We start from the raw sequence: 21,647 nt of genomic DNA on the forward strand, positions 1-21,647 counted from the left end.
TTTGAGTAGTGTTGCCAACGGCTATCTATACAGAAACAGAATTCGTTATTTCATTTGCATTAAGAAGGAATATTAGCTTATGAGAGTTCATATTTTCACGGCGGTTAAAATGTTGACCACAAGTATTTTGTCTACTCTGTAGCAGTAGTACGTTGTCTATGGTAATAATATTAAGACTTTGCATACCGTGTAGTGTATTAGAAATATAAAAATAAGCAAACAAACAAACTGTTAACACTTACAAATGCCAAACGCGTTTCGACCTCAAGAGTTCATCATAAGTGGCAAAAGGGAATTAATAATTTGTTTTAAAGCCATTTTTGATTATATAAATTAATTCCCTTTTGCCACTGATGATGACCTCTTGAGATCGAAACGCGTTTGAAACTAGTGTCATTTATAAGTGTTAACAGTTTGTTTGTTTATTTTTATATTTCTAAGATAATAATAGTTACTTCCCTTTTTGATAGGTGACAAACCTGATTCTTATACACAGTCACTTGTTTATAAAGAACGTGGAGGAAGAGGTGCCAACAACATATTAAATAAATAACTTTCTGCTGTAGTGTTCTGAAGTGTGTTGTATTGGAAAGTTTGAGGGATTATGGCTCCAACACACAGGAAACAAGAAGGATTGCTAGCTCGGGTCAATTTCCCATTATATACATTACAAATGTTGACCAGTCGTCATGTGTTAGTTGGTGGTGGAGGAGGTTCTTCAAATACTGGTGTTGCTAATGGATTTGTGAGTGAATGCTATGAGGGAAAGTAGTGTGGTTTCCCCGTTTTCGGTGTTGTAAACAGAAAATAACTTACTACTGGTGTTACTTAATTGCAGGAAATTTTCGAGCTGTCTCATGATGGAGAAAGATTTGTTGCAGAGGAGGTTATGCGTCATGAAACTGGTTCCAGTGTTGTAATGAATTGTGCATCCAACAGTAATGGGCATCGCACATTCCTTGTTGCGGGACAGGAAAGCCATTGTCAGCTTTATCATGTCAGTATGGAAATTCTTGACAATGAAGACATAAAATCAAATGATGGTAATATTCTTTCATCAGAGCCTTATGTATTAGGATCAGTTGGTCTAAAATACAAACTACGAAAGTGTTAAGTCTGGAACCATACCTGTTTTTGTAATTCAACGTACAAACCCTGTCTTGGGCATTGTCAATCCGTGTGACATACAACTGCATTTTATATTTTGTTTGCTTTTTTCCCAGTTATTTCATTTGTTTCTGTCTGTCTCCATTGTCCCTGTTTATACATGTTTATCTTCAGCTGGCATATTTAAATAATGGGTTTATTATGTGTTTGCAGATATTTCCTTTCATTTTGTCTGATGTTTGAAGGAGGCATGTCAAGTTTACAGATATATTGTAGCCAGATGAGCATAAATGTATTTTGTGGGAAGCAGAGTTAAATTTATATATTGCATTCATAATTGTCACTCAGAATAGGTATTACTAGTCACATTTCATGCCTGGTATTCTCCAAATGCAGGTTTAGCACTGCACACACAAAGCCAAAGAATGCACCAATGTTATCCTTATTTACTGAGTATCAATAAGTAGTGTGACAGGAAGCTAGCATGTTACGTAATGGATATTAAAGAAGTAGAGGCATTACCTGTTGTTGTTTTCTTGTTGATTGTTTTCCAGTTGGGGACAGTAATGCTGTAAGACAGCGCAGCGAGAAGTCATCTGTGTCAGATAGTGGAGAAGCTCATGGTGCAAAAAAGAAAGTGGACAGGAATAGCAACTCTTATAAGCAACTTATATTCCAAATAAAACCTAGTGATAGCATTCAGACAGATTTCAGGTAAGTACTGTAACTTGTAGTAGGTGGTAACAGGTTTGAATGATGGTTTCATATGTATAGGTCGCACAAGAAGTGCTGTCACTTGCAAAAAAAACTGATTTTGGTCGTGTGAGATGGACCCATCCGAAGCATGTGCTAGAGGGTTGTGAGCTTCAGTTGGTTTGTAGCTCTAGCTGTGTTTAGATCGGTGTATCATCGCAGCTGAGACTGTGTGACCCCCACTACTATTGAACTCCCCTCTCTCGGCTTACACATCGCGCATTTAGGTGCCAAGACTACTCGCACGACCTATAACTAGAATATACCATTAACATTTTCTTAAATTCAGACTCAAACCCAAGAACATGCATGTAATTTAAGGCTTTTACCTGTCCAACTGAGTTGATTAGACAGGTTTTATTATACATGTTCTGGTCTGGTTCATAGTTAGAGACTGGATTCCTGTTGCTAATAATTTATAAAACTATTACAGGTGCTGAACCACCGTAAGAAACTCTACTTTGGCATGTCTGTCATTGAAATACACATTTGAATGGGAGTGGCATTGCAAATCATAGCATGATAATTTATTCTGCCCAGTTTGAGTACACACCATGGGTAAACCATATGGCCAGTTTGCGATTGCATTTTGAAACAGGCCTCTCTTAGTGTTATCACTGCACTGAGTTTATTGATGTATTTTTGCATAATGAAGTGTAAATACATAAATTACTATTACAATTTATTTTACGTGCATTATCAGTTCCATATGAGGCAAAATTAGAATCAGACCAGATGTAGCAATTTTTACAGCAGTATAGGCCAAAACTAGCTGTTCTGTTGCGATATACGCTTATTTCATTGAGATAACACAAGAGCTAAGAGTATTTAAAATCTTTTAGAGTGTTCTGGACCAACTGTGTTATAAAATGTAAGGGTAGAAAGCTGTTTTTTGTCCAACCCAAATAAGGACACATGTTGAACTGGCTGAGCAGAGAATTGACTCAACTTTGAAACTGTGTCATCATGCTGAATACTGTTCTAAAACATTGCCCCTTACTAAAATGTTCCTACTGTTGGAGCAGTCTGCATGATATTTGATACTGTAGGTGTTTCACCAGTGACCAATACACTAAATTATGTACAAACTATAAAATACTAAAAATACAAGAATGAGATGAAGCACTAGAAAACTAATGGAGAGCTGATGGTAAGTTAATGTTTCTGTACTGCATATTAGAATGGTTGTGTATCTGCATAGATGGGTACATCTGTTTGAAAGTTGAGTCAGTTCTCTGTGCAGACGATAAATATATGGCAGACCCCGTAAAACAACAGAGATAGAAGAGTATTACTTCATAATCTGTTCCAGTGAGGATGAGCCTTTACAGCGAGTGGTGCGAATTGGGCGATCAGGAAAGTTGATGGCCACAGGCGGCACTGACGGCCACATTCGTCTCTGGCAGTTTCCATCCCTAAAGAAGAAGATTGATATTTCTGCACATAGTAAAGAAATTGATGACCTGGACATCAGTCCCAGTGAGAAGTTGGTAAGGTCTTATTTAGCCTTGTGTTTGCGAGTTGTTTCTCTGATTTACTCATTGCTATAAACAAGTGTTTTCAAATCAGTTTGTGCTGACCAGACAGAAAAGTCTGTTTAAAATTGCAAAATTATCAAAAACCACATGGACTGCATTATGTACTTCGTCTCTTAGGTGAAGCTGTAGTTATGTTATTCTGAAATAGTGGGAACTGAATACCATCTTAAAAACATTACCCCATAGTAAAATGTTTCTGGTATTATTTTTCTTTGAGGTGAATATACAAGATATATGCACATACATTTTTATTGCTCAGTTAGGTTGAGGTTTTAAGTTCAGAACTCCCTGTTGACAGCATGTAAAATGATAACAATAACATTTATATTTTATTTAATAAATTGTTTCGGTTAATGTTAAAAATAGAAAATAAATTATTGGTACAAATAAAAAAAATAACAACTTGGCTATTATATCTTTTGCAATAAAGTGTTTGTTAGAAGTGATTGGCCAAGTGTTAGAGTATTGTATGAACTATAACTTTAAGTAACTTAAATAAAACTACATTACTAGTTTTCGAGAAAATAAGGTAATGAAAGAAAAAATGAGAGGTGATTATATATGACCACACAGTAGAAGTGACAGATGAAATTAATTGTTTAAGTGTGAACTTAGAAAGTATAGAGGGTTGGAATACACATGGGGTTAAATTAATGTTGAAAGGAAATCAGATTTCAGTAGCCATCAATACTAAAAGTAGATATAAGTCAGAAAATAAAATAAAGGGATAGAGCTTACAGATGATTTAATAGGATCTTTGACTCATAGAAATTTAATTATATATATAGTGTATAAAAGACTATTGAGAACAGGAAGAGTTGTACAAGTACTGTGGATTATAAAAATCCAGAGTTAAGTGACTATTGTCTTTTGTAAAAGAAAACTTCAGCAAATAAATTATTATTTGTATTGTGATATGATGCAGGTAAGACCTCAGCACTGCAATGAAGAATATAGAAATAAATTAAAATTTCAGTCTCTAACTTTTAACTAAACGCATACATTACAGAAACTGTACTATGGCATCTTGTTGTCATGACAGCTTCCACATTCAGTGGAACATACTAGGTGAGTGTATGTGTCTGTATGTATGTGCGCTCCTGGTTTTGTCATCAAATAATATTTTGCTTAGGAACAGTTTGCCCTATGAGATTTTTATGCTGAACACCATGAAACATTTAAATGTTTTTTGTCCCAAGGGAGAGTGAGAAACATATTTCTGTAACTCTCTCTTCCTACAAAGATGGCTGTCTTTTGGGTTGTAGCATGGTGCTGCAACCCAGAAGACAGACATCTTTGTACTCGCCACCATGAGAACCTGAAACCCTAAGACAGAGTTTGGTATATGAACAAACATTTGTTTACTCCTGAATGTTTTTTGTATGCAGGTAGTAAGTATATCAAAAGATGGCCTCGCAATAATCTGGAGTGCTGATTCTGGAAAGAAATTACAAGAATTGATATGGACAATTCCTGAAGGCTCCAAGTACTTCTATAAACGTTGCAGGTAATGCCATTGTTATGTCTCTCTTCTTTATCTCATCCCACACATGTTAAAGTATTTATAATTGGACCCTCCCCTTTTCTACTATCTACCGTAACTCTGTAGTTCGTGGCCTTGCACTGCTTTTATGTACAGGCATACCTCGGAGATATTGCGGGTTCAGTTCCAGACCACCGCAATAAAGCGAGTCACAATTTTCTTGGTTTCCCAGTGCATATATAAGTTATGTTTACACTATACTGTCGTCTATTAAGTGTGCAATAGCATTATGTCTAAAAGAACATTGCGAGAATTACCAAAATGTGACACAGAGACACGAAGTGAGCACATGCTGTTGGAAAAATGGCGCCGATAGACTTGCTCGACGCAGAGTTGCCACAAACCTTCAATTTGTAAAAAATGCAATATCTGCGAGGCAATAAAATGAGGTATGCCTGTAATTGGAAGTTTTGTCAACATATTCAAAAAAAAAATTGTTTATCTACCCTATTCTCAGCCATTTAAATCCAATTTATGTATTTACTCTCTTTTTCTCAAGTTTTCATTTTAATATTATTCTTCACATTGCCTTCAGTTTTCCCCAAGTGATACCATCCCTTGAGGTTTCTCAACCAGCATTTTACATGTTTCTTAATTTCTTGTTTCGTAGATCCTTTTTACACAGATATTACTAATTTTTCACATACTTGCATTTGTTTTCTAGAGTAGTGTTGAGCAACCATTGTACACTCATGGCACACTAAATATTGTTGAAGAGTCATGGCGGCACACCAACCCCATTTAGCAAATTGTGGTGGGAGGTAGATGGTTTATGGCACTGATTTCCTGTGACAACTTCTTATAAATCATCCCAAACAAAAAAATGTTCTATTTGATGTTCATAATTATCCATCTTTATTTTTTGTAATTTATTTTAAATATATTCATTATTTGAAATAAATTAAGATAATATTTCCCACATTTGATCCAAAATTTATTAACTATGTGTAAACATTTAAATTTAAAGATACTTATTCATATTTTTAGATGTAGATTGCAGAAAAATACATACAGTGGCAATAAAAGTAAGGGAAGAGGTACACACATTTTGCTGCAAAGTGGTTGTGTTGTTTTCCAGTTCAGTTTAATAAATCTTGTCTGTCCTCAGTCTGCCTGATCATAATGAGGAAAATGTAAACTGGGACAGAGCAGAAAACAAAATTAACAATTGTTTATCTCATTATAGTTATAATATGAGGTGAAAATTTCATGGCACACTTAGATGGCCTCTGTGGCACACCAGTTGCGAATCACTGTTCTAGAGGAATGAATGCTGGATCTTATTGGATCAAGCCTGCTCATTCTGCATGTTTGTGGCTTGAAATTCTGTAGCATCAGTTATTATCTTATTTACAACATATTCAGCTATAGATAATTCTTCATTTGCTGTGACCAGGTTTGGCTTGGTTGAAGGGGACATAAACAGCACTCGACTCTTTGTGCTGACAAATCCTGTGGGTAAAATAGGCAAACAGAAAGCATTTCTACAGCTGTGGCTGCCAGAAGATGGCTCACTGAAGAGAGCTGTACCATGCAGCGACACTTTGTCAGCTCTGGCTGTGTCAGATGATGGGAAGTTTGTTGCTGTGGGCACAATGTTCAGTGGCAGTGTTTCAGTGTACATTGCCTTCAGTCTGCAGGTACAGTTTCTTGTCAAAATTGTGTTCTTCAGCCTCACGAGAGTAACTGTGAAACATTCCCTTGCTTTATTTCATGTTCTCAGTTGAAGGGTGTTAGATTTCACACTTTGAGAGCTTTGTGCTTGTGCTGAGGAAAATTTGTGGACCAAACTGGATGAACTAAGTGAAAAATGGAGAATATTACATAATGTACTTTTGATCTGTTAAATCATGGATTGTTTATTAGGTTATTACTATTGTGCTATTTGAACTGCAGACATTATGTACTGGCACATGTAATGTGAAGATGATTGTTAATTGTGATTAGATAAGTGTTTGGAAGAAGTTGGTGAGGACTTGTTTGAGGGTAGGTACTGATGATATTCATCTTGTGAAGGTGTAAGTCCCAGGTTCAAATATTGCCTGAGCTACTGTAAGCATTGTTAAATGAACTGTAAATAAGTAAATGAACATTCCCAAATACTAGCCTTTACAGTGACCATTACACCTACTTGCTTGGTTCATTCAACATCTGTACAATGGAATGGATGCATTGAGTAGATGGGAAGCAAGATACATATATAAAATTTTGATGTGAAACTATCCTGGAAACAGCTAGTCAGAATACAGACTGGGTTCATGTTGAAATGGTTCCTATTCCTAACCTCTCAATCCCAAAAGATTTAAATAGATTTAAAAAAATATCACGAGGATAGACCAGATGAAACCTTAAATCCACACAGATTGTATGCTTGGAATGAAATGACTATAAGGTGTACTTTTTTAATAAAAGTTCACTGATATGTTATAAGCAATCTTGTAATATCTGCAGAATATGAAGATGTAGTGTACTGGCAAAGTAATTCAGTTTGATGTCTTCATTCTTGGAGCAGTCAGAACAGATTCCAATAGAATTAAAAGAATTTGAAAATATTGGTCATTTAATCAAGTTGGGGTGGCAGGGAATGCATACGGGATTGGTGGCAGATGCTCTTGGAAAATGACCACTCAGAAGACAAAGAGAAGGCGGGTCATAACATTAAAATTTTAGAGAGGGTGGTAGGTGGATGGATCTGTCCTGTGGTAGGTTTTGGTATTAATGTTGAATCTTGTGGTTCTGCTACTAGAGATTGAGTTCATTTATTGAATGCTTGATTTTGTTAACAAACCGTTTAAACTGTACCATGAAATAACTAGAGAGGCAGACAGCATGCTCCATTTAGCTTATGAAGAGATTTTCCTTTCAATCCATTCTATCGATGATAAACAGCAGATGCCATCCTAATTTGTATGTCCAGCTGAAATGCATGTCTCCACTATAAAAAGTCCTGTTTGTGTCCATCTTGACTGCCATAGAATCATTTTCTTCTTCTTGGGCATACAGCTCTTAAAGTTTAACCAGTGCCTCCTTCAATATGGTAGCCCATTCGGTCCTATCTTCAGCTCTCTTCCTCCATCTCCGTACTCCTAACTCCTCCAAATCCTTCTTGACACAATCCAATCATCTCAGCCAGGGTCGTAGAATCATGTTTAAAGTTATAACATTAGCAAACGTGTGTTTTTGCAGAGAGTGTTGCATGTTGAAGGAGCCCACAGCATGTTTGTAACAGGGCTGGATTTTCTACCTGTGGCATCAGGAGGCCAACCAATCACCAGTTGTACTGAGGCAGCCGTTGTAAGCATTTCTGTGGATAACCGCATTTGCATACACAGTCTTGCCTTCAGAAGTGAGTATAGTCATAAAACGAAACATAGAGTTTAACACTCGATGAAATAAAAATTAAAACCATTTCTTTCTTAGTTACGTACATAAAGTACAATGTGGGCTAATTCTGAACATCTGGCTTTCTATCACATACAAAAATAAGGTACAGGCAGGATTGGCATGCATTGAATGTTCACAAATAGAAATGTTTTACCAGCAGTTGTTGAGGGGGTGCAAACACTTGTTTTAGCAGCAAAAAGAGCTTGCTAGGTTTGCGCATGTGCACATGGCATCGGAAGAAGGATTGCAATAAGTTGGACAGATATGGAGGTGAGCAGTACGATTCATTTTCTGCATACAAAGGGCAGCTTGCTAGAGCTTAGAGTCAACAAAAAGTTAAAAAACAGTCTTATCAGTGAAAAAATATGGGCAGTCTGGGATTCATATGGCATCCTGTTAATGGACTTTCTCAAGGGCTGAGGTAATCAGTGTAGTAGAAGAGACAAGGAACAATATGAGATGGTGTATCATTTTCAATGACAATTTGACACACCACACACAGACCAGTATACCCAATAGTGGTTTCATTGGTGTGGGTGGAAAGTTTCACAATGTTCTGCACACTTTTATCTCATTGGGCCCATATAACAACATTTATCAGGGAAGCAATTTGTGAGTAATGATTATGTTGTTGTGGCCGTGATGAGCTGGTTACAGGTGCTTGGTTTCTTACTGAGGCAGATACCTCAAAAGGGGTAGTAATTATGTACAGAAATAATTTTACATGCCTTATTTTCAGAGCATCGCTTATAGAACAGCGAAAACATATTGTTTTTGTTATTCAGAATTTCAGGCAACTTAGAGTAAAATCCATACCATTTTCCTCTTTTACTCTTGAACAAGATACTAACTTCATAGAGACATTACTTCAGTATTGTTATTTTATTACTTAGTTCAGAATCAGTTATCATTGTGTATACTGAAAAAAATTTCAAAATACTGAAGTTTGTAAGTAACATCCAAGTGTATGTTAAATCCATATTTATTATGTATATGAGGTGTGATCGTCAAGTTTCCAGACTGCGCCTATAAAAACCTGTACACTTATCTCAGGTATTAAATTCATCCATCACCCTTGAAGTAGTTCCCCTGGGAGTGAACACAACGATCCCAGCGCCGCTGCCAAGCCTGGAAGCATCCCTGGAAATCTTTCTTTGTCAGCCTGTCAAGCACCATCTGCGATTCTGCCTGAATCTCTTCTATCGTCTCAAATCTCCTTCCCTTTAGCTGAATTTTCATCTTTGGGAAGAGGAAGAAGTCACACGGAGCTAAATCCGGCGAATAAGGAGGGTGCGGGATGACGGCCATGGTGTTTGAGGCCAAAAACTGCCGAACTTTTGAGGGCGGTGTGCGCTGGCGCGTTGTCATGATGCAGCAGCCAGTTGTGGTTGCGCCACTTTGCCGGCCGCTTCCGTCTCACATGTTCACGCAACCGCCTCAGGACCCCACAGTAAAATTCAGCATTGACCGTCTGACCTGCAGGAAGAAACTCCCTATGGGCGATCCCCTCCTGGTCGAAAAAACAGATCAGCATTGACTTCACATTGCTCTTGACCTGTCTTGCCTTCTTCGGTCGTGGTGACGATGGGCTCTTCCATTGTGAAGATTGCTGCTTCGTTTCCGGATCGTACCCGTAAACCCAGCTTTCATAACCTGTGATAACCTTAGAAAGGAAGTTGGGGTCAGTTCTTGCAAGATCTTTGAGCTCCTGACAAACGAGAAGTCGATTCTGCTTCTGGTCCTCGGACAGGAGCCTTGGCACAAACTTGGCTGCAATGCGTCGCATGTGGAGTTCTTCCTTTAGAATCAGCTGACAGGTCCCATAGCCTATCCCAACAATGTCGCACAAGTCGTTGATGGTACGATGTCGATCTTCGTGAATGGCCTGCCGAATCTTCGTAACATTTTCGGGCGTTGTTCTCGAAGATGGTCGTCCAGAACGCTCGTCGTCATCGACAGAGGTTCGGCCATTTTTAAAACGTGAATGCCACACAAACGTTTGTGCACGACCCATTGCGGACTCCCCAAATGCTTGCTTTAGCATTTCATAGGTTTCCGTATCCGTTTTGGCGAGTCTTTGGCAAAATTTGATGCACACGCTATTCCGAAATCGCAGGAGGGTCGGTGTAATGCACTACCAAAACGCCCGTAACTAAGAAACAAATGCTAATTCGATGATGCCGGATGGCACACTGATTCACTATGAATGTAGGCCGCACTCCCTAGCAGCAGAAGCTCGTACTACTTCCGGTTCGCCCTCTATTGACACAGTCTGGAAACTTTGCGATCGCACCTCGTAAATATAAGCTTTCACAGCGACTGAAGTTGATGAAAGATTCCCGGGTTACAAGCCGCGTCAGGTGGCTGAACGGTTAATAAACCATATCTTCTGCCAACGTTTCGAGAACAGTCTCTGCTTTCATCCTTTGGGCTGCTGTGGCTTGTAACCCGAGAGTCTTTCATCAGATTCATTACTTTTAGAAGAGCGAGGAATAATGGATAACTTTCTGTGCCTCATAATGTTCAGAGAAATTGAAGCTTTTGTTTCAGAAAAATACCACCTGTTTATTTCTTGTGGAGAAGACATCAGGGGTCAGAATTTGTAAATGCCAGCCCCCTTTCATCATCACGTTGTCTTCATATTGGAAGTGTTTTTCTTTGAATTGCTTCTTCAGTGATCCTAAATGTTGGAAGTCACTAGGTGCAAGGTTAGGGCTGTATGGCATATGGACAAGACATTTCCAGTGAAACTGCTTCAAGAGTTGTATACTGGCATGAATTTGGGGTTGGTATTGTTGTACAGAAGGATAATTTTCCCTGTGACCATGGTGTTTCATCTCAGTGGCTTCCTTCAGATACCACAGTATTGTGCAATAACAGTACACATTCAGTGTTGCTCCATTGTCCAGGAACTTGTTTTTGAGAGGAAGTGTATTTCCACTTCATCAACACTGCCATTGATGTCAATGTAGGAACTCTGGGCACATCAGCAGTGAATATGGAATGTGTCAGAATGGTGTACAAAACCTTCGGGTGAATATTGCATGCGGACTGATGAGCTGTGCAGTGGTAGGCCATTGACCTCATCAACAGAATACAATGTGTTGTATCTGGAGGGCTTGCTGTGAGTGTATTCGAGATGGGTATCTTAGGAATTAATTGAGTGTAGAACAGAAAGCTTGTGTCACAGCGCAACTTCTGGATTAGTTTTGCTGGGAATGTCTGACCCTGTTATACAGCGCAGACACTGTGTTGAATTAATAAATGTCATTAACACACCCTTGGATGTTACTTGATGAACATCTCCATTATGCATAAAATATATTTTATCAGTCTAAATATTCTAACAGTGGTGTGTTACATTCACTGTTGCTGTTTTTCTGAGTTTGGTCCATTATTAAATGTACTGAAAAGAAGCCACTACATTAGGGGGTGTGGCTTTTCTCTTGTTTACAAGTGCCACAATGCCTTTTCTGTTGGGTTCATTAGAAGGGGCTGATCCCAGTCCAGGGATAGGGATTAGCAGAGCCAGTTACTGAAACGTAGTAACTTCGTTTTCAATTCTACTATATGATGGCTCAAGTAACTAGAAATGAAAAGACAGAGAGGAATGCACACAGAATATTGGTGATTACACATCCCCAGAAACAGCCACTTGTAATACAGTGTATATTCGTGGATAATTACGAGACTTCTTACAGATATGAGTGGAATTCAATGAGAATCATGTCATGTCTGTTGCTAGGTCTTGGTATTGGCAATATTAACCCTTCCCAGTGAAATTTCTTGTGTTATAAAATGTGCATAAAACTGTTTAAAATGACTAATATTATAAGGTATTTTATGAAGGTGGATTATTACATTACAGGTGCTCCATTTAGCAGCAGAAAACTGTGAAGTGACATGATTTAGATTTTTAATGTTAACTTGCAAAAGTGACTTGTGCATCACTGCACCCACTGCTTACTGAAATATATTACACTTTTCTTTCTCACATGTTATCAGAATTATTCTGTTTTACACATATAAAAACAAAGTAGATTATGTTCTGGGATGTAGCACCTTGAAGTCTGGTAGATATCGACTGACATTTCAGAAGAGCAATCATCCTAATGATGGAGGCAGTGTGTTCCTTTGAAATGTCAGTCAGTATCTACTAGATTACATGGTGCTTCATCCTAGGAGATAGCCATGTTCACTTCAGAACATTTAGACTATGCCATATAAAAGTCATTAAGTCTGGTATATATTTTGTAAATATAAACCTGAGTTAGTGACTTTTTTATTGCAGAATTTGTCTAGATCTAAAAATGGCTTTTTACTACATATTATATGCACTGGTCTTATATAGTATCTTTCATTGCAGTTTCTTTGCTTTATACACATCACAATTGACAAAAACATAAACCCATTTTCCTCTCTGACAATAAAATTAGACTGACCATTAGATCTTCCTTCTTCAGTTGATCTTGTTCTTTATCATGCCCAAAATAATGCCAAACAGTGTCTTGATATCTATGTTTGGAGGTTACCAGTTTGTGATTCTAGATCTTTAGTAAGGGGCATGTTGTGAATTTGCTGTTTGTTTCCATTCAGTGTAATTTCCTGCATTGCTAGGTCCAACACATTCAAGTCAAAGAAAAGGTTAAAGACATTCAGTAGCCTCATTTTTCCAATCAAAACTTGATGGTACAACTGTTTTATGTTCATTGTTTTGTACTGGAATAGTTGTGTTTGCTCCAGTGTTGAAATAACTCCAAGCCAGTTGCTTGCTTGCTGTTTTACCATGACTTCTGCTGCTGTCACACTCATTGCATCAGTACCAGTTATTTCCTGATCACTGTCACTGGATCTAAAGTCTAATGTAGTGTTACTGCTAATATTTAAAATAGACAATTTCTTCATCACACAATCTCCTCCATGCTGTGTTCAGTGCGTTGTCAAATGTAAAATGCACCCACTTAACACATTCTGAATATCAGTTACACACATAATGAACAAGGATTCCTACACTTGTACCTAAATTTTGCCATCTGTTTGACTCTTTGGTGTCATGAAGACTCACATGAACATTTGTGTCATCTGTGAATTTTGATGTCATATGGCACAGAGAATGGTAAATTGAGACTTTGTTTAAACTTCAGATATATCTTTCTAGTTTTCACATACAGGGCACTGATTGAAGTCCTTGAGTATATCCAGCTTCCACTCAGAAAGGGTTAAATATTTGAGATACTGACAGGCAATAAAGTTGCTTAGAAAGCAATGTAAGTCATTATAGACAGGCATAAACAACAAAATCATAAAGAAGAATGGTTAAAATTAAAAAAGGAAGATACAAGAGCAGTTTTAAATATACATTATTTAGAAAAGAATAAGCATATTGGATTTTATACTGAAATTTGTTGAACATTTTAGAAGAGAGATTGGCTGTAAGGTATATGAGAGTTTAATGAAATACAGCAGGACAACAGTAACGTTAATTTGATGTGGTCAAGAATTTGTTGGTGAGACGCCATAACATAACTTTGTATAACAGCATAACTTTGAAGGAATGAATTATTATGAATATGTATATATATAATTGAATTGTCACCCTCAGTGGACTAGAGGTTAGGTTCGCGGGTTCAATTCCGGCCGAGGTCGATAGATTTTTAAGGGTGATAAAAATCTGTAGCACAACTTCCTTCGTAGGGGAAGTAAAGCCGGCAGTCCCATGTCATAGATTACAGCATGTAAAAGAGCCTTGTGAGCATGATACGAGACGTTTCGTAAACAAAATTCAGCGGCCATTTCTCACCCAAGTCTCTTGTGATTCACTACTAGATTGCTCTGGCAGTCAAAATCAGGATTGATTAGAAATTGTGCAGTCAGTGGGCTGGTCACTCACTTCTCACAAATGCACACATCAAAAAATACCAAGGAAACCTCCGAAAGGAGGCGTTATTCTCTGGAAAGGGCAATAGGAAATAAAGAAGATATGACCATATGGTGTATGCAGATGATGTATTTATTCTGGCATGATGAAAGAAGGTAATGGAGGATGCCTTTAAAGATTTTATAGAAGGCACAAGAGAGTTGGGCCTACAAGTGAATGAGGAGAAAACAAAATATATGATAACCACTAGACATGTAAAGCAAAGTGAAGATCTTGATATAGACAGATTCCGCTTTGCCCATACAGAATTCAGATATTTGGGAGTGCAGATTACAGAGGATACTGATGCAAGGAGTGAAGTCAGTGGCTGTGATGACCCACTACTGGGTTAAGCTACTAACAGAATATATAATTGAATTAATTATAAAGTGGTTCCTATTTTTGATCATGCATGTGTCTGTTAATTGATTAAATCATCCAGTTAATTAACAGAAAACACTTCCCTAAAATAATTTAATACAATTGTGTTTTGATATAAGCCAGGTTTCATGTACGTGGTCATTCTGTTCCCAGCAGAGTTGTGTTTCATGAGAACTGTTATGTTGTAGGCACACTGCCTGTCTGGCTTGTGATCATCCTAATCATCATCACGATGTTCTGCGCATTCCTGCTGTGCAGCTTCTTGGGGATATGACAACGCAGGAGTTAGTCAGGGCGATGATGGAGGCAGCAAGGACCTCTGAAATGTCGGTGAACTTCTACCAGACCACGCAGTGCAACAACACAGAAGACAGCCATCTTCAACAGAATGCTTATTGACTCTACAGTTGTATACAGTTTACTCTCTTCCTCTTCTTATTAAATTGACCTCTTATGTTTATACAGTTTTATCTTTCTGTCTCTGTGATGTACTTACGAGAATGTGAGACTTCATGTTCTTACTGTGGTGCATATGAAGGTGGTTGTCTGCCAGGTTGTTGCTCCGTGTAGTGTGGTAGAAGTTACTGACGTTTCAGGGGTGCTTTCTGCTCTACAAAAGACAACCACCTTTGTACAGGGTAATATTTTCCTTTTGTTTCTTTGGGTCTTACAAGGGAATGGTCCGGTTGGTCATGTTGAAACCTCACCTGAAATTTTGCTCATCTACAGAGCCCATCTAGTAATGATAATACACAAAATTTCAGCTGCTGATACGCTGCGCAAGCGCCTGGCCCACGCTCTCCGTTGCAGTGTACTGGTGAATACCGTGCCACTGCTTGCGCACTGCCATCAGACGCATGTGCAATGGCACGAATTTTAAATATACATTCGAATTTTGAGCAATTTTTTCACACCCTTGCACAGTATATCAGCAGTTGAAATTTTATGTACAATCACTACTAGATGGGCTCTGTAGACAAGCAAATTTTCAGGTGAGGTTTCAACATGACCAACGGACCATTCCCTTGTTAGTACAGTGAAACCTCTATCTATCGTTCCCGGAACTATCGTTTTCCCGGATGCATCGTCCGTTTTGTTCGGTCCCGAATACATCCCATATAAAATAATGTTACATTTTCCCGCTTCTATCGTTCCTCGAACTATCGTTTTATCGCATCGATCGTTCAAAAATCTTAGTCCCGGCCCACAATTTTCCCGCAATGATCGTTTCTGAGAAATTAAAATGCTGGGTTTTGAGATAAATTAATACCGAAAGACGCACAATGTTTTTGGAATACACAGTAGCGGTAACCTGTTATGTCGCCCAACCAGCACAGATCCTTTTGGAATGAGGGGTCAGCGGTGCAGGGGTGATAGTTGGAGTGAATGGCGGTGCTCATTGTCAGAAATTTTACGATTTTAATTAGGGTGCACTCATATTTCGTTCCAGCGATGCCAAATGGCATGTGCACTGTGAATTTCTTCACAAATGCTTTTATTACAAGTACAAAGGAAAGGCTGGCGGCACTTTTCATTCTTCTGGTTCATCTCGTTTCCAGTGGTTCAGTGTCTTCTACGGCTACGTTTCGTTGAGTTCGGCAGTAACAGTATTTCCATTCTTCCTGTTATTGTCCGCAAAGGGGGTTGGAGTGGTGAGGAAGACGAAGACGACGAATGCGAGCCCGAAGCTTTGCCGAGTTTTGCCGAAGAACACGCTGCATTGGCGAAAGTGAAGTCGTTCTTTTATGCGCTTAATATTAGTGAACGTGACGAGGAAAACATTTTAAACGTGGAAAGTGCTCTGTTTGGTCTAAAACGTAAAGTTTCGACAAACCAGTTATCCATTAAAGACCTTTTTGGTAAAAAGAAGTAACTTTGAAAGAGAAACATTGTTTTTTTTTAAATTTTTAATGCTTTCCCGCACCTATCGTTTTCCCGCATCTATCGTTTTTATTTCCCACCCCCGCCGAAAACGATGCATCGAGGTTTCACTGTATATTTAAGGATTAGTGTTTAATGCTACATTGATATCAAACTGGTGAAGTTATTCAATTAAGTAAGTATTATTGGCTTTACCTGGACATATAGATTGGATTGGCAGTCTGTTAAATTTCTGTTGCATAGAGCTGTCTGTGTGTTCCAAGATAGCATAACATGGTTAAATCATGTTAATGTAACCTATTGTAGAAATAACTGTGACAAATGTGTGGATATCCTGACAAAGAAGAGTAATTGAAGTGGAAAATTAGCCACAAGGTGAAGTATTTTATCTTAGAAAATGGGTATCTAAAGGACTACTTTGGTTTAACAAAGGAAGGTAAGAAGCTTTAATTATTTCTTGCATCTCTTAAATTGTTTTATTTGCTCTGAATCCAGGTTACAGTTACTTCCTATCTCAAAAATAGTCACCAGTGAGTTTGATATAAAAGAGAATGTTCATAAATAATTATGCAGTGTGTGGGTAGAGAACAGGGTGTTTAGGTTTTATTACATGTAAGAAATTAAGTGCATAAGTTATAATTGTTAACTACTGTCAGGATGACTAATTCACATTATATTGTCAGTGTAGATGTTGAAAGCTCATGCTGTTTCACGTATCTGTCATTACATTTTACTTTTCTTGTTTGTTAATTTTTATGTTGTTGAATGATTCACATGCGACATTCATATTGACATCTTGTCTAGTCAGCAGTTCATTCTGGCTTCCATGCAGATCACTTTTCTTCGACAAAGTCAGGTCTCTGTGAATGTAGGAAACAAGGTACTGGCACTAAAGATGGCCCACAATTTTAATTTAGCAGTAACTGTGAAAATCAGTGCATGCAACACTTGTTGATACCTGCTCACTCTCAAGTTGTCTGCTCACAAGACCAAGGACAGAATATAAATTCCTCGCTGCTGGTAGTCGCAAATGTCCAAGAATTTCTGATGATGAACTTTTAACAAATTCAACTAAGCAAATTTCCTAATATTTACGTGGAGTTAATCATGGTTAATCACTTATTATTATACATAGAAATAAAGTTTATTTTATGTATTTCTATAAGCTGTTAAGAGTTTAGGGCATTCCTTATTGCAAAGTTGAATAGCAACATAAATATTTGGTAAAACATGAAATTCCTAAGATGTCCAAGCTGTTAAAACTCTGATATTTCTGCTTGTTTGTAAAAATAAAAAGTAAAAACCATTAGCAGTGCTAACAATGTTTTAAATTTGTAGTCATCTTTTATTTTTGCGAATTGTTCAGCTAAAGTTGAGTTAAATGCAACTGTGGCAAAATTTAGTAAATAGCTGCACAATGCAATTTTCATCTTGTTATTTTTAAAGTGCCTTTCATTTTAATCTTGCACCTACAAATACATTTTGTAATAAATACTTGTTCCCTAAACTTCTTGCAATTCTTTAAAAATAATGTAGATGGGCCACCTTCGGACCCTCATGTCACAAAGGTGGGCTACATGTAGAGTTTTCTGTTTTGGTTTGTGGTTTCAAAATCCTGTAACATTTTCACAATGTTTGTATGCCCCTTTATTCTCACTTGCCTAGGGTTCAAGGGTGCAAAATTTAGAAATTCTAGTTGCAGTACACAAAATTAGAAAAGTTGCCAAACTCAAAAGGACCACCTTTGGCACTTGTACATTAATCTCTGCCCTCTGTAGTTTAGAGGCCATGCCCCCTGTGTCATACATCATATGCAATAAAACAGAATTCCAGCCAAAAATTATACAGTATCATACCTGTGAGCAGAGTCCAAATAGGTTAGAAAATCATATCCAAGACATTTAAAACAAAAAGAGAACCTTCAAGTTGCAGATTTTCTTTCTTTATTGTACCTATATGGAGTTTGGTACTTAACATAAAAATGAAGAAACAAACAAGCCTTTATTTCAGGACCTTATTGTAGAAATGTGTCTTTCATGTTTCTTTCCTTCATACTTTTTCCTTTTACTTGGGGACTATTTGGTGTTTGGGTACGAAATGGGTGGATTTTCTGTCTATCTTACTAGGCCAGTAGAAAAAGGACCTGTGTTTATGAAGTCTGTGGTGTGAAATAGGATCTCAAGCTACTCAGACTTCTGCTAATGAACTCGGAAATCTAGTGGAGACTTAGTTTGTTTTACTATCATCCATCAGATTCGCAGAAATTAACAATTTGATTTAAGGAAGTTCTAAGGAGAACTTGAGGCCTACTTTCAAATTAGTAATTATGCAATTATTGATATCCTTCTGTCCAAAACTTTCACTAATATGAATTCCTACTACCTGAAATTTACCAGACATAACCTCAGAGTTTCACACTGCTGCCACATTTGAAACTTTTAACATATATAAAAAAATTGTTACAGAATATGTGTATGTGTTTACTCGTTATCTCCATGCCATGTTTCACCTACTTAGCTGCAAGGGTTTATCAGTTCTTTCTATTGAACAAAAGGCAAACTATGTTTTATGCCAGTACCGTGCTCTTATTTTACTTGTGCTAGAACACATGCCAACAAAAGTTGAGCCCTCTTTCAAAGATCTGTTACCACAAAAAGCTTAATGGCATTGCAGTAAGTGCTAATGTCACTCTTATATGAGTAATTTGACCAATAATCATGTTGAAATAATCTACATAGGGAGTTAAAAATGTAAATACTGATTTGCCTCTAGCAGTATGGTGTCCATACCAAGTTTTATAAAATCTTATGGGCAATTCATACTTTTTCTTTGCAGACACATCTGCTCACCCAAGGGGATGTTATCACTTACAGTTGAATGTTGCAAGTTTTATATGTGGAAATCTGTTGGACCTAATATCATTTAGGTCACCTATTATCATAATCAGCAGCAGTAAAGAATTAATAGGATATTTCTAAATCAGACACCACATTACTGAAAGCTTCACTTGGTAATCTGAACATAGATAGAAATTGTTACATTTTAACTCAAGTTTTTGAATGTGGTATAGGTTGGGAACTCTGGCCTGCCAGCAGTCGGTTACTTCCTGCTGTGCATATGTCACATTTTTGTAATATTACAATGCAGAATTTGTGATCTTGTATTGTCATAATTGTATTATATATTTGTATATAAGGTTTTAGTAGGTGAACCTTACATTTTTTGTTCATTTCAGTTTGTATTGTATTGTGTATATTAACTGTGTATTTTATTTATATGGAATACAGAATAATTTATCATTTGAATATGTGGTATTTAAATTTATGCATCCTGGTACAACTGCTTCATATAGAAATGCTTGATTTGAATCTAAGCAAGGGAACCCAGATAGTCATTTGCTTGAATCCTAAATTAGCCAGAAATGTTTATTTCCTGCAGTTGTGAATATGTTCACAATTAGTAGTAGCAGTAGAAAGAATAACACTTTTCATTTTGGGGGTACAGATCTTTTGTTAAACTTGTTGGGCATGATCTCAAAGGTAATTGTTTACTTATAAACAGTATTTTATATGCAATCTTTAGATATGCTTATGACTTATCTGCATGTCAAATTTCATGTGCATAGCCTGAACCAGTCACCTTCAAACTGAAAGATAAGTGTAGAATTTTTGCAGGTGCCTTTTTATTGTTTTACATTTTACACAATAATTGCTCTACAAAATGTCAGTATTTTTCTGAGATTTATTTCTGTTTATCATTTCAGGACCCTAGATGAAGTGGCACTAGTGTTGCTTCAACCTTACTGCTTTCTGTGCAAGCCATATTGTTGCTAGTGAGTGTAGGAAATTAAAAAGTTTGAAGTTGGAGTGGCTTACAGAGGTATAATGCTCATACAGTATTGTGAAAATTAATGCTTATCACAATTTACTTGCTAGTTGGAACATAATTTTTCCAGCTCTGGTAAAATAATAAGGGTGTACACTGGAAGATGTCTGTAAATCATTAATTGGGTGTGAATAAGAAGAAAGCTGTTATACCCTCTGTAAGACACGGTCCCTCAATCTGCTTGGAATCGCTAAGAAAACTATGACATCAGAGCTTAAAACCAGCTACGTTCTAAATACAAACCATGCATTATTTCTGTGTCATTCAGCTACGACCACTGAGCACCATGAATCATAACATACCTGTACACTTGTAGTGACATTGTTGTCTGTCTTCTGGGTTGTAACACCATGTGGACTTGCAGGTAGACACCATTATTTTTGGAGAAACATGCTGTGGCTATCTTTAGGACTGAAACTCCTGAAGATAAAGACAAAATGCTTCTATGAAAAACTGGTGTTGACCAACAAGAAACACATTCTTTTTCCATGATCAAGGCTGAAGACCCTGACGATGGAGACAGCATGTTTCTCAACCTTGGTATTAACCTACAAGAAACAACTAAGCAGGTTGAAGAGACAAAATCTGCAGAAGAGATAGTGATCTGCGCCTGCGCAAAGCATAACGTCTGCTGTTACTCATAGGAGCTTGGGTGAGGGAGTTTACATTGTACAGAAATGTGTGCAGTTGTTATGTCCGTAGACAAAGACGATGTTTTCAGAACTGATACTACGACTCGTCCGTCACTCTCGCCAGAGCGATGACGCATGTGACAGGTCACCCACACAGTTCTCGATCAGCAAGTTAAATAGACCTATCACTATGCTTTTCTTTTGTTGCTTCTATGATACGAAACATTAACGATTCTGGCAGCCAAGTAACTCGCCTCGTGTCCGGCCTATGAAAACAAGTTTCCCGTCATCTTCATCGAACCCTGTATCGATCCACAAGTAGCAGCCAACACGTGACTCGCACATTTAGCAGTTTTGGATAGCACAGTGAACACTGCGAAATATACGCCTACGTTTGCGTTAATTAAATGCAAAGAAGGAACAAAAATTATTTTTTTAAAAATCTTAAAGAATATTTTACTGTCTGCTGTTTCGTGACTTCTTGGCTAACATTGTGTTACCAGAAATAAATATTACAAATTGTTTAGTTTTTCTTGTTTCATTATTTTACCTGTTACTTCTTCTTCCTCTGTGTCAGGTGTACGATTAGAATGCGTACATTAATATCAATCTCACCATCAATGATA

The 21,647-nt window shown here is 37.5% G+C and overlaps 1 protein-coding gene across 2 annotated transcripts; it reads left to right on the plus strand.

Annotated features, from left to right (window-relative positions):
* The first annotated feature begins 26 nt into the window (after positions 1-26).
* Positions 27-19,809, plus strand: LOC110830803 (guanine nucleotide-exchange factor SEC12). 2 transcript variants are annotated; one of them, XM_087353929.1, is made up of 8 exons: positions 27-161; positions 839-1,043; positions 1,662-1,821; positions 3,173-3,350; positions 4,787-4,905; positions 6,338-6,581; positions 8,128-8,287; positions 14,812-19,809. In XM_087353929.1, exons 1-8 carry the CDS (start codon positions 159-161, stop codon positions 14,895-14,897), a joined length of 1,155 nt encoding a protein of 384 aa, XP_087210055.1. In that variant the 5' UTR covers positions 27-158; the 3' UTR covers positions 14,898-19,809. The 2 variants fall into 2 exon arrangements, with proteins under 2 accessions (XP_087210055.1, XP_021921795.2); XM_022066103.2 differs by lacking the exon at positions 27-161 and adding an exon at positions 475-745.
* The last annotated feature ends 1,838 nt before the right edge of the window (positions 19,810-21,647 follow it).

The sequence above is a fragment of the Zootermopsis nevadensis genome, unplaced genomic scaffold, assembly GCF_977971745.1.
Source record: "Zootermopsis nevadensis isolate Lab colony 2312 unplaced genomic scaffold, Znev_1.0 Znev_ptg000022l, whole genome shotgun sequence".
Lineage (NCBI taxonomy): Eukaryota > Metazoa > Arthropoda > Insecta > Blattodea > Termopsidae > Zootermopsis > Zootermopsis nevadensis.